This window comes from Esox lucius, chromosome 17 (assembly GCF_011004845.1).
Source record: "Esox lucius isolate fEsoLuc1 chromosome 17, fEsoLuc1.pri, whole genome shotgun sequence".
NCBI classification, from domain to species: domain Eukaryota; kingdom Metazoa; phylum Chordata; class Actinopteri; order Esociformes; family Esocidae; genus Esox; species Esox lucius.
Genome location: NC_047585.1, coordinates 21,229,890 through 21,245,896, shown reverse-complemented (window position 1 = coordinate 21,245,896; position 16,007 = coordinate 21,229,890). Strand labels below are relative to the sequence as shown.

The 16,007-nt window shown below is 39.0% G+C and overlaps 1 protein-coding gene across 2 annotated transcripts in view; it reads left to right on the top strand.

Moving 5' to 3' along the window:
• The first annotated feature begins 2,384 nt into the window (after positions 1-2,384).
• Positions 2,385-16,007, top strand: part of ptprga (protein tyrosine phosphatase receptor type Ga) — a 239,652-nt gene continuing 226,029 nt past the window's right edge. For both annotated transcript variants that reach the window (XM_029113688.2, XM_029113687.2), the window contains exon 1: positions 2,385-2,937. In XM_029113688.2, the coding sequence (XP_028969521.2) occupies positions 2,850-2,937 (88 nt within the window). In that variant the 5' untranslated portion in view covers positions 2,385-2,849. The remainder of the gene's footprint in view (positions 2,938-16,007) is intronic.

The window sequence follows — 16,007 nt, the reverse complement described above, 5'->3', positions numbered from 1 at the left end:
ATCGTAATGCTTTTGAATTAGCCCTTTTAGAGCGATGTGAAGCAAGGTAGTGCCAACTCATAAAGAAACCAGAAAGTAACATACTGTGTACCTACTGCATTTTTAAATGCATTTTTGGACAGAATTGTACTTGCATACTATATAATCCAAGCAATATCAAAGCACTTTTGCAAAAGGAAGATGTGGAGTGGTGCCTGTCGCTCTTGAGACTGATAGACAAACATTGCTCTAGGTAAACGTACTGCAGTGCTTATGTACTTGTAATGATGGCTACATTGAAACTGAAACTCATGCCTCGCTTTACTCTGAGGTATACAACAATATCAAGAAGGATCTTTTTTGTCAGCTGTCAAGCAAAGAGCCAGTAATATACTAACTCCATCACTGTCATCATGTTGAAACCAAATGGCTAGAAAAAAGAGCCAAAGCTAATATAGGATAAAGCTAGACTGGGCTAAAAGATTGTTGAAACAAATTGACTATCAGTTCTAACTTTTGAGCTTTAGAGATTTAGAGAACCAGTACTGTTTTTAACTTATTTTGGACTTGGGAATTTGGACGGTACTATCAATGAAAGACCACTAACAGTGAAAGCTGGATGGCTGATGGCTGATAGAAGTCCTCGGAGTTGTCACAGCCAGAGAAACAAAAGCAGCCTGCCAATATTGAATAGCTGGCTCACAATAAGTGAAATCTCACATCTCACAAAATGTGATGACTTCTGCAGCAGAAAATGTCAGGCCATCGTTGGTGGTAGGCATCTATAGCCTTGGGCATAGGGAAGGTGATAAATATCATCTGAGTTGTCAAATGTGTAATCATAGTTAACTAAACTAACAATGTAGCTTATGTTAACCAGCTGGCATATGTTTAGCGTGGCCATCCAGCCTGAAATTATTACTAGAAATACGGTATATTTTGTTGTTACTGCTAACCACTGCTAAAATTAAATACTGGCTGTAGCTACCTAGCAAGACAACCTCTGCAACAATGCTGGATGATAGATTGTTGGATTAGACTTTTAAGAACCTTCATGTTTACAGTTATTTCTGGTTAGGCAAGATATTTCTCACTCTGATTTCTCGAAAACAAGTTGTGTGAATCAGAATATCTAGTTGCCTGGTTATTGTTCTAGCTATCCATTTAGTAATATTTTCTGTCAACCTGGAACCTTGTTGTTTTTCTCTGTACTGTACAGATTACTATAGTATAATATGCAGTGTTAATTGTGGTCAATTTTCTATTGTTGACGTCTATGTCATTATTTCATGAGCTAAGCCCATGCTGGTCACTGCCTGCATTATTTATTCTTACCCTGCAAGTTAACAGATTGAAAGATTACTTGCTTTATGTTTTATTAATTGGAGCAATAATTGATTGTCTGTATTGTTGCACAAAAATGTTGAATCTAATCTGATCTAATTGTTTGAAGGAATCAAAACTTGTCTGTTGATATAAAAAATATTTCACCAGTCCGCAACACCCTTACTACACATCAGGTGCCACCAGTAATCCAGATACCATACAATCAACATAATACATACTGTAAAATTATGGACAATGCCTGTTTGCTTCTTAGCCAATGCAAGATGTCAAGTATCATAAATAAGTTATTAGCCCATATTTATATATATTTACCCATCAATATATACATATAAAAATACTGCTTTTATTTTCTAAATATTGTTATTTACATGACAACTTTGACATAATTTTAATTGAATTTCATTCTAATTTATTGCTCTGTATATGTCGATTGTGGGAGCATATTCATTTCAAAGACATTATTAAACACTTGGACAGTTTAATTGTCAATTTTAATATGTCAAAGCAACATTAACTGCATCTGGTATTGATAGTGACCCAGGATGGTAAGGTGTTTTTTGTCTACCAGCACATTCTATTTTACCAAAACTTTAGCTCGAAGCAGAAAGATATATGAAATGTTTGTTCCCTTGTCAGCTGGCCCTCGCTACATATATAACTCCAGACTCAGCTGCTAGGCCTACCAACTGATTTACAGATTTAAGCCCCTATTGGCAAATCCCCCCTCCACCTCGGCTCATCTCCCAACATCTGCTTTTCCAATAACCTGCGCTATAATAGTGTATATATTGCACACTGGTCATTCCTAAAACACACATTTCCTTTGGTCTTCATTTATTAATTTCTCTGCCACTAATGGTTGGAAAGAATTGCAGAAGACTCCCTCAGCTGTTCGCTAAAATAACTTGTGCGATGTCTGCTTTGTTATTCCAAATGCACGTTTCCCCTTTAAACTGCTTGCTATTGACTAAATGGAGTGCTACTCCCCGGCGCTAGGATCCGGGGGACTGAGCTTTGCATTTCGTCCACTCTCTCTCCCTTTCTCCCTCCTTCCCCACCGCTTCCCCTCCGTCCTCTCATAGTCTTTTCTCCAAAGCATGTTTTAAGTCTCCGTCGGACTTCGGTTCACACGCTACTTCCTGGATGGAGGAATGAAACGCTTCCAGTGCCGCTCCAACTATTCCCTCGCTGTTTTCATCAGCAGTATTGCCGCTGCAGCTCTCTGCTGCATGGACTACTGGCACTAGCGTCTTTTGCATCTCTACCCCGTATCCTTGATTAATAAAATCAATCTCGAAAGCTATATATCTCCTATCTGATGTTTTTCTTTGGAAGTATCAAGAAGCTGTTTGGAAGGAGGTTTTGAGAAATAAAGACTATTTTCATAACGTTCCAGAGCCACACTGAATTCCATTAAACAGTCTCTAGCGGCATTTGCGCTGCTTTTACGCAGCGGACATTTATTATTTGATCATACGGATAGCTCAACAGTTGCCTCTTTTGCTCTCGATGTTCATTTTGTCATGCGGAGGCTACTGCAATCGTGTTGCTGGTGGATCTTGTCTTTGATTGTGTCTGCCTTCGTGGTCTTTTGGGCCGACTGTCATCCTGGTAAGTTTTCCAAGTCACATCATGTGTTTCCAGGTTTGGTTATTTTGATGACTTGGAGTAGGCTAAGTGCAATATGACTAAACTCGGCTGATACACAAACATATTTTTTGATTTGGAAGTGTACAGTAGGCTTCTCTATAGACACATTTTGTGCCTATGTTCTATGCGCCTTTTCATAATTAATCATAGGCTACAGAAAGCTACGGTACACAATATAATTTGGGATAATGGAAATACAAATGTCTCGAAAAAGTATTTGCTTTTACGTGTTTTTTCCTTGAATGTGTTGAGTCCCTTTAGGCTTTAGTAGCCTAAATCCAAAGATGGTGAAACTCCCTTTCACTTTAACCACTGATTAACTTGTGGCGGGGCATATCAAAACTAAAGATCTTGAGATAGAGTGTAGATTAAACAAGACTAACCTGATACAACGACTATCCGAAATGTATTGGAAATCTCAAAACAGCCTTGAAAATTGACAGCAGAAGCACCCATGCGGCTAAACCGTTATCTCCAAGTCGTATAGCCCAAGTGTGGCTACAGAGCGAGAAAGGCAAATCAGCGACACATATGCATTTGTATTGACACACGCTAAATTATATCAACTACACGCTATTAAATGTACACATTAAGTATTAGACGAGCATTGTTACGGTGAAGGGAACGCAGATACATATTCTGAAATTTCGGTCAAATTGACGGCGATTGTTTTAAAACATCATTAAGTCGTGGCGCAATGTTAAGCTCCATTCTGACTTGGCCAAAAGAAAATCAGGAGAAAAACGATGGCATGTTTGCATGGATTAACATGTTGCTCGGCGAGGTTCGCCATTCAAATGCGTTATAGGAAAACTCATAAGCATAATTGTCATTATTTTACTATCCTTAAACCGGTATGGATTATTGATTTGGGACTATGTGTTAGGCTAGTCTACGGAACTGACACCGCTGTTCGTTTGATTATTTTCTCTGTACAATTTTAATTCGGGTGACCTTGAGTGAGTGGCACCAGAATCTCTTCAACCTTTTTCAATTTAAACGTGATGACAGCAGTTCCAAGAAATTTATTTTTGCCCTCTTGACAGGCCCTTTAGGGGGAAGGCAGCGATGGACGCTTCTGCTCTGTACAACAGAGATTGTTTGCTTAGACGATGTATAGCCCAGACAAAATCCAATAGTGTTTTGCATATACAGTTTTTATTACACATTGTATCTTTACTTCTGTGGTATGTAGAAGCCAAGACACACATTTTGTTTGAGTATTGCTCATTATTCAAATACATTCCTTTAGATGACATCACATGTGTCTGAAGATAATGAAAATGCATAAGCAAAGCATGATCATTTAATTGCAATGTACATATAGAAATGCATTGTGCATGTGTCTCTCTATCTCTCGGATTTACACATGATATTTTCTCCCACTTCAAATCATGAAAGTAATAATTCAGTATATTACAGTTCTTTGTACCATGCAAATCCCAAACCGAGTCTATGCCAGTACCCTGGTTTATACTGTTCGAAAACATTAAACAATACGTAGTCAGTTTACTGAGAAATCCACAACTTCCTAAATTCTATCATAAAAGCTGAATGCAACATGGGTACCAGCCTTTGTTCAGCATTCTGATTTTGTTTTCTTTGACTCTTCTCCCCTTACAGTTTTCATCTCCCATTCCATCTGATCATAAATCTATATAGAAATCAGCCAGTGGGAGGGGATCAGTAAGAAGTGGGGAATTGGGGATCAACTGCAAAGAACCAGTATGATAGAGAAATGAATGGCCAAAGGGAGGAATGGATTGATTCTGTAGCTGGGCAAGTAGTGGCAGAATTCAGAACTGGAGGTAATAGTTACATTAGAGAAATTCTTAAATGCTTTAGGAATTGGCATTGTCATAGAACTGCACATACATTGACTGATGACTCAAGCTGAATTATTCTAGTAATTCACTACCTATTGAAGTCTAAGCCTTTCTATTTCAGTCCTTTAAGTGATGTAAAAATCATCTGTGTTAAACAAAGTTAAACAAATTCATAATTTCTTACTAATCAGATTCTCAAAGCAATTTATACATTTTCCAATCAGGTGGAACTGCTTTATGGGGATCAATCAGAACGGTTAGATTGTTTTTGTTATCTAAGAATTAGCTGTGCTGAAAATAAATTAGTTTTATGTTGTGGAGTAACATTTAGCTTGAGCAAGGAGTTTGCATAGCCAAGCAAGCAAATGGATTTGAGGTTTAACTGAGACACTCCCTCTGTTAAACGTCAAGTTGTCTGCCTGCTTAATGCAGCAATAAGAAATTGGGTGGGACAGTTAGTGGTACATGAAGAGAAAAGCATAGTGTGATCACTTCTGCTATGTGTCATAAGCAGCAGTTGCTGCAAGCAGTTTAATGACAAAAGTGATAATTTTAAGCTATCACTAAAATGATTGCAATGATTGAAAGGGACAGCCCATGACAAAAAGTTAGGGAATATTAGCTTTTTCTGTGATCATAATTATATATACATATATATACACACAGTAATATTTGATGTTAAACATGAGCATTGAATGTGCTTTAACATCTCACAATTGTCAGTCTCAAGTGTCCTTCAATATCATGTCATCTACCAATACAGTCGACCACTGTAGACAGAGAATGACAAAGAGCTTGTTACACTCTTCAGTTTCCCGTAATGGCCAGTTTACTGATGTAAACAGTCCTGAATGTCACTGCAGGATGTCTCCTGCCGTGAGGCACTGGCTCCAACCTCAGTCCTGGGTGTCAGTGCACTTTGAATCTGACCATAGCCAATCTGCTAATGAAAGAGAGAACATATCTCCCAGTCACTCACCATTCAGTTCAGAGCCACTAGGTAAGATGGCGTGAAAGAGCTGTATACAGAGATCAGTATAGCTTTCAACCCTTCCCTTTGTCTATGAAATATATGTTGTTCACAGAACGAGCTAAACGGAACGCGCAAAACAGAACTCTTGATAAACGTATGAACCAGCACACCTTTTCATATTCTTGTCCTTTTTATTTTACTCATTTTCCTTCCCCTTATTGTCATCTGGTAGTTCAATTGTTACAGTCTGCTAGAATGATATAATGTGTTTATTATCCATTCTGAACAGGCAGCGTCTTAAATTCTGAGACGCAGTGTGCGATAGTAAAGGTTGACATTTAGGGAGAATTGGATGCTCCTGGCTTCAGTAACAACATTATCATCATCATCATCTCTCCCAGAACTGGCCATTATCTTCCTCACGCACAGGCCAGAGCGGCTCTAATGTTAGCGAGGTCACTTTATCAGGCACTGGGCCTGCCATTGTGGCCAAGCTTCCCCTAATAGATTGATTAAAAGATATGGGGGAAGCAGACAGTTAACTGTGTGGGACACTGTCATCTTTCTGTTGCTTAGTGATGTTCTACAGATTTCTTTTAGAGAAGTGTGGGTTGTGGAGAAAGATGCTGAAATATACGAGGGCACTCACTCAGCAATGTGTTATGTATTTCAGGTATCAGTTAGAGCCTTCTGTTATTTACAACATTATGGCTAATAATACTACTAATGAATTGTTTCACAATAAAAGTTGTCTTAAGAATTTGTGTAATGCAAAATAAAATAAATCAAGATCTGTGAATAGTTTTCCTACTTGGTTAGGCATTTCGTTCTCTCATTTGTTTTTCACATCATCAGCTCTGAAGCCTAGGGGAGCTGTTGGGGGACACAGTCCGTGCTGGAAGTATTCTGTCTGCCTTTCCTTTTTCCTGTCATAGCTCTTGAGTTTAATGAACTGCTGAAAATAAAAGCTTCTTCATTCAATAGTGGGCATTGGTGTCACCTTTTCTATTGTTCCAGCTCATTGTTTTAATAAAGTCCTCACTGGATAATTAACAATGCAAAGGAATGGAAGTTTCCCGTAATTCCTTTTAAAGTTCTAGAATTATTAACCAGTCTGCCCTTTGCTGCTTTAAAACAATCTCTGCTCTTTCTCTATTTCTTTCTGTTTCTCTTTCTTTTTGTGGGATGGTCTGATTGCTTCCAGTGCGCTTCGGTTCAGTTAGCGTGTTTGCTGCCCAACCCCCCCCCCCCCGCCCCCCCCTTTACCCTCTGTGAGAAGCACATCTCATGCTGTTAGATGCAGGGTGTCCATTATCCCTCATTATGCAGTGAAGTAGATACTTTTTCAATTGCACGTCTTTCTGGTGCTTCATTTGAAGTGCTTGGAACATACTGTCTGTAATGCTTTCATACTGAATAATTGTATTATACTATATCCCATGCATTTTAATACATGGATTAGAAATAAAGGTAAAACATTATTTTCCTCACAATGGGCGATGAAGGTGACAAAGGGCAATATGACTGAATCAATTAGTCAATCAGTCAAATTTATTTTAAAATGCCCTTTTTACATCAGCGGTTGTCGCAAAGTGCTCATACATATTTCCAAGCTAAAACCCGACAGAGAAGCAATATGATTTTTAAGTGACTAGGAAAAGCACTAGAAAGAAAGTAACCTATAAAGGAACCTAGAGCGGAGCCAGACTTTGGGGGTGCCAAGTTTTTTGTGCCAGATATATAACATTGTAAGGTCCCTGTTACACCCTATTGTAGCCTTCTGTTACTGTTATGCTAGCTCCCGAGTACTCATAAATATATTTTATGATAAATGAATATTGTAAAAGATATGGAGAATGTACTAAATAAGTCTTTGATACAACAAGGTTTATCCAACTCAGCTCCTGTTATCCCTGAGACTAATCTCTTGTGGACAGTACGTAAAAATAGATAGTGTCGTAGATCGGTAGTGAAACAACGGTTTATGAGAAATAATAAGCACTATTGTGTACTACAGTGTCACGGAAATATATTGAATTTGCAGGTGTAAGCATCTTTGAATTTCTGGAGAGAGATTTGGCACTTGCTGGTAATTTTCAAAGAGAGTGAACACCTCTTTGCTCCGTTTCCGATCTCATCTCTTAACATACTGTATATGGGGCCTGAAATTAAAGGGGATATCTCAAATTTGCTCCCACATTGTTATTTTACTGAAAAAATCCTACGTAGTGCAGCTTTAAAAAAATAACAATAAAAATGTAACCAATGTAAATTTGTCTAACTACAGTAGCTATCTGGCTAAAACATTGCCCCCATTGCAGTATCTATCTGGCTAAAACATTGCCACCATGCAACCAAAACAAGGAGCACAGAAATGGAATTACAAATCAAAAAGAGAATGTTAAAATGTATACTGTAGCAGTTAAGTAATGACTGATTGTGACTGAGTAGGTTTGAATTGAAAGATGTGACATAGCCTTATAAATTACCTGTGTTGAAAACAAAGTGATTTGAATGTGGCCTAGTTATGTAATAAAACATTAAACAGTAAAACGTTTATGACCTGTGTTTTGGACAGTAATATCATTAATATATATTTTTTGGCCTGTGGTTTAGGTCGTAAACGTTCAGTTCTGTCCCGGGCCCTTGGATTCCTGTTGGCGTCCTTGTGTGCCTTAACATGTTTTTTTTTTATGCATGTAAACACATTTGTGGTGAATAGATGAAAAAACAAATTTTCTTACATTACAATGCTTTTTTTTTCCTTTCCAAAAAAGTCGAAATGAAGGTTTTGAGTGAGGAACAGAAGGGTTAAACTTAAGAGACCACTGTAAATTGAACGCTTCTGTTCCTCACTCAATACTTTTTTGAGAAAGGAAAGAAAGAGGAAAGAAAAAGGTGCAGTGGTCTCATTTTTTCCAGAGCTGTATATTTTCATTGTTTATTTCACAAACTTTGTTAATTTAACAAAAACCCAGATTTCATGTGTGCCAAAATATGGAAACCCTTTCATTTAATCATGTCCTTGTGCCACCTCCATTAACAACGATAAACATATTAAACATCTCCTATAGTCACTAATTTGTCTCTGACATCTTTTTTAAAAATGTTGTCCAGTCCTCCTCACAGAACTCAATTAATTGAGTGAGGTTTGAGGTGTGTCTGCCATGTACTTCCCATTTCAGATCTTGTGACAGGAACTCGATTGGATTAAGATCAGGACTTTGACTTGGCCTGTCCAAATCACAAGTCTTCTTTCTCTTGAGACATATTATTCGGTTAAATGCTCTGGGTCATTATCTTCTTGGAAGAACCGTCTTTGTTGCAGCTTTAGCTCCTTGATGGACGTTCTGCTCCAGTAACTCCAGGTTATCACCATATCTCAGAATTCCCTTGGTGTGCAGTTGATCAGGTCCATAGGAGGAAAAGCAGCCCCACATCTTGACATTCCCACAACCATGCTTGACTGTTGGGATAAGGTTCTATTGGTGGTAAGCAGTGGTGGGTTTTTTCCAGACATACAGTTTTCATTGTGACCTAAAATGTAAATGTGTCCAGAGAATGGAACATTTAGGTTTGTCCAGGTGGTCTCTGGCAAGGTTAAGACGGGCAGTTTGGTTATTTTTTCTCCTTCCTAGCAATCCTCCCATGAATGCCATTTTAGCAACCTGAGATGCAGCAAGGGAGGTCTGCAAATCTCCACATGTTATGTTTGGGTTGTCATTTACCCAATTTATTATGTTTCTTGTGGCTCTTATGTGGGGATATTTTTGAAGGGCGTCCACTTCTTGGCCGAGTTACTGTCATCTTAAATGCTCTCCAATTTGGAAATGATTTACCTCACAGTGGACTGATCAAGGTCAATTCTTTTAGAGTGGCTTGTATAGCCTTATCCTAACTGATGTGCTCACATTTACCTATTCCTGGTGTCCTGTGATATTTTCTTTTCCTCTCAGCATGAGTTGTTCTGCACTCACCCATATGGGTAATATGAACCTGACCAGGTTTCTTGACTCTAAACATCAGAGTGCCCAACCTCGTTCCTATATATCCCTCTTTTGATTGGTTCATTTGTTACCCAATTATTTACCCACCTGTGTCTATCTACCTGTTTGATTTAACCAATGCAACTTGTGTTTTACTTTTTTTGCCCCTGCACAAATTCCTTTTTTATATTGTTTTTCTACTACATTAATGATTTTGTCTGAACCAACATGGAATTGGTGACTATAAACCTGTTAATGTCTGATAAAATATTTCACGGTAAACAATATATGTATATATTTCTCTTTTCAAAAAAATATATTAAGCAATATTGTCTGAAGAGGGCTTTTATGTCCAAATTGTTTATCAAAGATAATAGCAAGATTTAATTGTGCCCCATGTCAAGTAACGATTTAGACCTTGCTGCACTGAATTATCTTCAATTCAAGGATGCGTGCCCTGTTTACCAGAGAGTCACTTTAGAGAAAAAGCAAGTCATGTCTTTTTCAATGTCCTTTTGGAGCAGCTGAATGGCGGGCTGCAGTGGAAGTGACAGCTATCTGCAGTGAAGAAGATCACTCCTAGCAGTACTATCACAGAAACCCCTTTAAGTAGACTAGGGCTGTGGTAAGAACAGGAGACCTGAGGGTGTACAAGTACTGTGTAGCGAATATAGGAGGTATTATAGACCCTCCTCCTACCAAACCTGCCACTGTTCTCCACAGACCTAGGCTGCATGCAAGCCTCTAAATGAAAAAAAGACTGGCTAGTTGGTCAGCAGTGTCTGCTGTGAGAGGTAGAGGAAGAAGAGGTGGTGAGACAGAGAGTAGGGTAAACTCTCACCCCTTCTGTGGGGTAACTCTGCCTGCCAGGTTGAGGAGACTGAGCGGCAGAGCTGTGCCAGGGGAGGATGTCAGCGCTGAGGATTGGTCAGTGTTAAAACGCCCAGGACTGACAGGCTGTCAGTTGATGAGGCAGCCAGAGCTAACTGTGGCCTGAACCAGACAAACACATAGTAGGGAGGAGGAAAGTAGAGCCTGTCATACTCAAATTAGTGTTCTGTCCTGCGATGGTGATGTCTGATTATTTCTTTATTCTCCTGGGTTAGATTTTTGTTGTTGGATGGATGCAGAAGTGGGATCTCGTCACAAACAAATGGAAGAGCTTGAATTGAGTGCAATGTTTTACTTGCGGTTTTCTGTCTCTTCTGGTTGCTATGCCAGAAACCTACACCGATCTTATGGTTTCTATCCTAACCATTTAGCTGTACAGTCAAGTCTAGACAATTCATTGAAATATATTGATTTATGTCTTCAAATATCTCTTACTGATTTCTTAGGCTTTTTGAGCATTGTATGTCACCCTTTACTCCGATTCTCTTTTATGTGATCCAGGGTAGTTTGACATTAAACATGTTAACCGATTAAACTTTTTTCTTTGACTTTTCTAAATGACTAGTTCTAAATACAGTAATAATGATTTTCAGTTGTAAGGCACTGTGAAATCCAGATTTTTTATGTGAAAGTCGTAGTACTTTTTTCCCTCTCAGCATTTCTTGTCACCCCTTAGGTGTGAAAATATCACATTTCTGGTAGACTTTTACCACCTTAGAACATAAATGGTTTAGTCCACTGGAACTTATACTATCCCCGTCTGAATTTAGGCTTAACCTTGTTCTCCCTGTTCTCCAATGGCTCTCTAACTCTCTCTCTGTCTCCACCTCTCTTTGCGGTCACAATTAGCATGGCTCTGTAGCCACGGAAGAGACATTAATAACAAATTAAAGCGGTTCATGCCAGTGCCTATAAAGTTAAATGGCATTTTTTTCGGTGAGGTTGTCAAGCAATCCTCTGTGACCGCCGTTCTAGCAACCATGGAAATGCTTAGTATAGATGCAGGAAACACACACACACACACATATATTTGATTTGCCATCCTTGTTGGGACCGCAAAAATAATACCAATTCAAAATCAGATTTTCCCTAAATGTGAACCGAAACATAGTCTAACTCTAATTATAAATTTTACTGTAAACCTAATCCTTAGCCCAAAACTATTTTCCTCATGGGGACTGGCAAATTATTGGTTGCATTTTCTTTATTTTACAAAAAAATACCCACACTAGCTGGCCTATGCAGAGGTACACACAGATACACACACACCCACACGCACACACAAAGGTCTGTGTTTTTCTGTGTGGTGGTTGAGTGCTCAATGAAGTGTGGTATTAGCAATGGGATACATTAATGTGTTAAACAATTAAGATTCAACATGAGCCTCAATGTCAGCATCAAGATGCAAACTGCTGAAGACACTTAAGGATATCATTTTGAATGATTATCTTCCTTCTGGAATGTTAATGACTACATGCATACCTTTTATTTTGCTACCATGGAATGTTACTCAATATAGCAAATATTAACTGGAACAGTAGAAGGGTCTTTTATACAAGGGCTGTTTTGTTTCACTTTTTTACTTTTATTACATAAAATTCAATAAAACCATTGAGAGGGATTATAGGTATTAAGATTTTGAACAGAGCTTTTTCAGGATTCCTGTGTTACTCTATATTGTCAATAATCAGTATTGGCATTACATTAACAGTGTTTGTCCAGACATTCAGTCAGAGCTTTCTGGGAAGAGTGCTAAATATCATCCATCACCATTCTCCTTTTGCAAGTCTCCTGACTCTACCTTTTGCCTACATGCCTCTCTCTTAAATAAGCCTTATTCGTTTTCACAACCTGTATCAATCCTGAAACATTTGACCCGTTTCAAATGAAAATCAGGCCGCTCACTTCAATCTTCCAGCAAGTATATTTGATTCCATCAATCAAATATTTACTAAAAGAACATAATACTGCTGTTATGCATTTTCTGCACTGCGTGGCTACACTATTTTGGGAAAGCTTTAGCAACTTAACTTTAGCCTTTCTCCATTACTCTACTATGGATCAGGAGGTGCAGGTTTGAAATAAAGTTAAAAGGGCTAATGCTTAGCTTGAAATAGTATTGTTCGTTTTCTATTTTGCTTCACTCCAACTGCTATTTTTGGTTGAACCAGAAAACTGTTTCCGTTCGTTACCCCACTTGTTTGAGGTAGGTTTATGTAGAGGGCTTGATGAACAGGGTAATGTCTGGCTGTTATTGGAGAAAAGCATTTGCCTTGTACGACCCATCCTGATCTTGCAATCTCACGTTCTTTTTGGGAGTTCGCGAGATCATAATAATCTGTACAAGTCTAATGTAAACTTCCATTTCCACAGTCCTAATGTGTTAGGGTTGCACAGAGGTGACTGAGAGGCCTTGGCTGGTTACTGCCTGGATATCCCCTCAGTTTTGCCAAAGAAAAGACAATAAAAAAGAGAGAATACCAGCACATGCCAAAAGAGTCAGCAGTGGTCCTGAGAGTAGAGAGCAGTACAGAGCCCTCCTCATTAAATTCTCGCAGTGGCGTTGGTTTTTCCACTTTAATGCTTGGGAGACGCTGGTTTCCCCCTCTGAGAGATGGGGACAAAGACTGTGGAGTTGGCTGCAGAGCCCAATTTGTCTTACTTCTGGGGAGGCTGTTTAAAGTACAGTGCCCTCTCCCATTGCCCATCTCTCTCTCTCTCTCTTTCGCTCTGTCTCTCTTTCTTTCTCTCTCTTTCCTTCTTTGTTTCTTTCCCTCTGTCTCATTCTTGCACTATGGAAGTGTGATGGTCAATGTCACGCCACAGTCATTTGTCACTGTTACACTGAAAGTCAGCCAGATTGACCCATCACAAGTCACTGTAGCACAAACAGCCCCAACCAGCCATTGTAAGTACTGAATGTACAGAACTGTGTTAGATCTGCCTCTAGGGTCCGTCATCACAGCCCGCCGCCTCTCTGTCAATCAAACAATGAGAGGGTGGTTTCATGGAGCCACCTCAGCTTTTAAAGTATGCATCTCCTGAAGAGATCGATGCGCCTCATGTCTTTCATTAATAATCTCATAAAATTAAATAGCTGGAATACCCCTCAGAGGTGGGATTTGAGAGTCAGAGGAGTGTTCTGCTTGTTAAAGTCGTTTTCTAAAGATCACGCCTGGGAGTGCGAGGGAGAAAAAGGAAAAAAAGAGCTTCTGAGGAAATGCAAAAGGAGAGAGAGGAAGGAAGTGAGAGAGAGAGCAGCGGAGTAGCACGTGGAGAAGCAGTGTTTAATGGAAACCCTATTGATTCCTGTGACATGCCACCTTTGGGTAATAAATGTGTTTGTTTTTTCAATAGAAACTTCCCTTTCCTAGCACCAGGCTCTAATTATCAGGCTATTTGAATATGGTGACCTTATCGTATGACACGGCAGCATATCTGTGTGGTCAACCTAGGTGAAACCCGCCAGTTCCACCAGCCATTCGCTACCTACACAGTGGACTTTCACCAGTCAGAGAGAGATTTAAATCAGTAGGTTTGTCATCATCTGCTTAACGATAGAAGTGGTACTGTAGAAGTAAGTGGAATCAGTACTCCCAAGTAACATTAAGGGTGTTGAAATGACGAAAGACCATCAGACTCCAAACCCCTCCGGTCAGCAGCTTGTTTTGGACACTGTCACATGAGACCAGCCATAAAGAGATTCGGATGGATGGAAGAAGACGAAAATATGAAAAATGTCCGTGACTCAGAGAGAGCACTATGCTGGCTTTCTCCTCGACCGTGGACTGAAGTTTGGCCTGCGGCATGTTTTCCTTGTCTTTACTCACCAGCATGGTATTAATAACAATCAGCGTTGCAAAGACTGGCCAATATCACTGGGATATTAACGAAATCCTGGCAGAGTGTTTTTGTATGTGTATCCATGGAATCAAAACTCAAGCCGATATAACGTAAAGCAATATGTAGTTTGCAATGAAGTTGCATCTAGGTTGCTCAATGTCTCACCCTAAAAACATGCGTCTTAGCATGTCTTAGCATTGCAAGAAAAATCATTCCTGTTGTACACAACGTTTTGTAAACAATGTCTAATTGGTGAACAGAGAGACTGCATGACTCTTCCTTTTGTAAACAGTTGTCAAGTCATTGTCAACACGGTGCTGTGCCAACCAGGACAGGAGAAACATGCCAAATGGCAAATAATGCATTCTAGACATCATGGTTAGTCCTGGGTAATGTACACTATACACATTTTGGTTGACACGGTTTGCAGCCACTAATGATTGGAATGATTTGCAAAAGGTTCTTAAGCTTGACACCTTCGTTTCACATTCTTAAAGAAATACACAAAATGTGCACATATCTGGTCACACCTTTCTGTTTTATGTTTACAGTTTATCTGTACCTTGTTCACCTCCTTGTGCCTTCCAGAATTATTGTCTTTCTAGGTACAAATTGTCACAAAAAGGCTAAGAAATGTCATTGGTGTTTATCAGCTTGATCAGGTGATATTTTGAATTATTTCTTTCAAAATATGAAAGGAATTTTCAAGTTCCATATTTCTGTCAATAATGTGTTCAACCTTTTGAATTCATATGAACCAAATCTAGTTGAAATATTCCCATTGCCACAAATTTATTTGTCAAGTTACACTGAGTCATTAGGAACTCTTAAGCAGATTCTTCTCTTAAACATGATTGTGGTATAAATATGACTTATATACTAGCCAAATTCCCTAATTCTTCTATTAATATGGGGAAGGTTGGAGAGCAAACATATTATGCAATGGCTATAAAAGAAAATAGCTAAACATCTGAAAATACCCACCTCTACTATTAGGCCAATAATTAACAAGTGTAAATCAACTGGCGCTGTAATGAACCTGTCTGGAAAAGGACCCAAGTGTCTTTAGCCCACATGCACAGTGGATGATGGTTTAAGGGGTTTAAGGGGTAGCAAATTGATCCAAGGCTAACTGCGTTATCAGTTGAGTTATGTTTCTGCAACTATTAGACGTCACTTCTATGTCGACACGCTATTCATTTCTGCAAAATATGGTAGCATTGGAAAAGTATTGGGATGCTGTCAAAATACCTGCCTCTTACAAAGATGGCCCAACAATAAAGTAAAACGTTTTCTAATGCCATTACTGATTACAGATCCACGGGTACACACTGCCATCAATATTAAGTCATGTATATAATGTCAGTGCTACCTCAATACCTCAACAGCTGCTCAGTTCATTCACCACCACATCGACGTACTTTCCAGTTTGCTTAATGGGTAACCTCAATTCAATGCTTAGTCGCTGATGAACACAGCAACATTTCTCACCTTTTCAACACTTATTTGGAA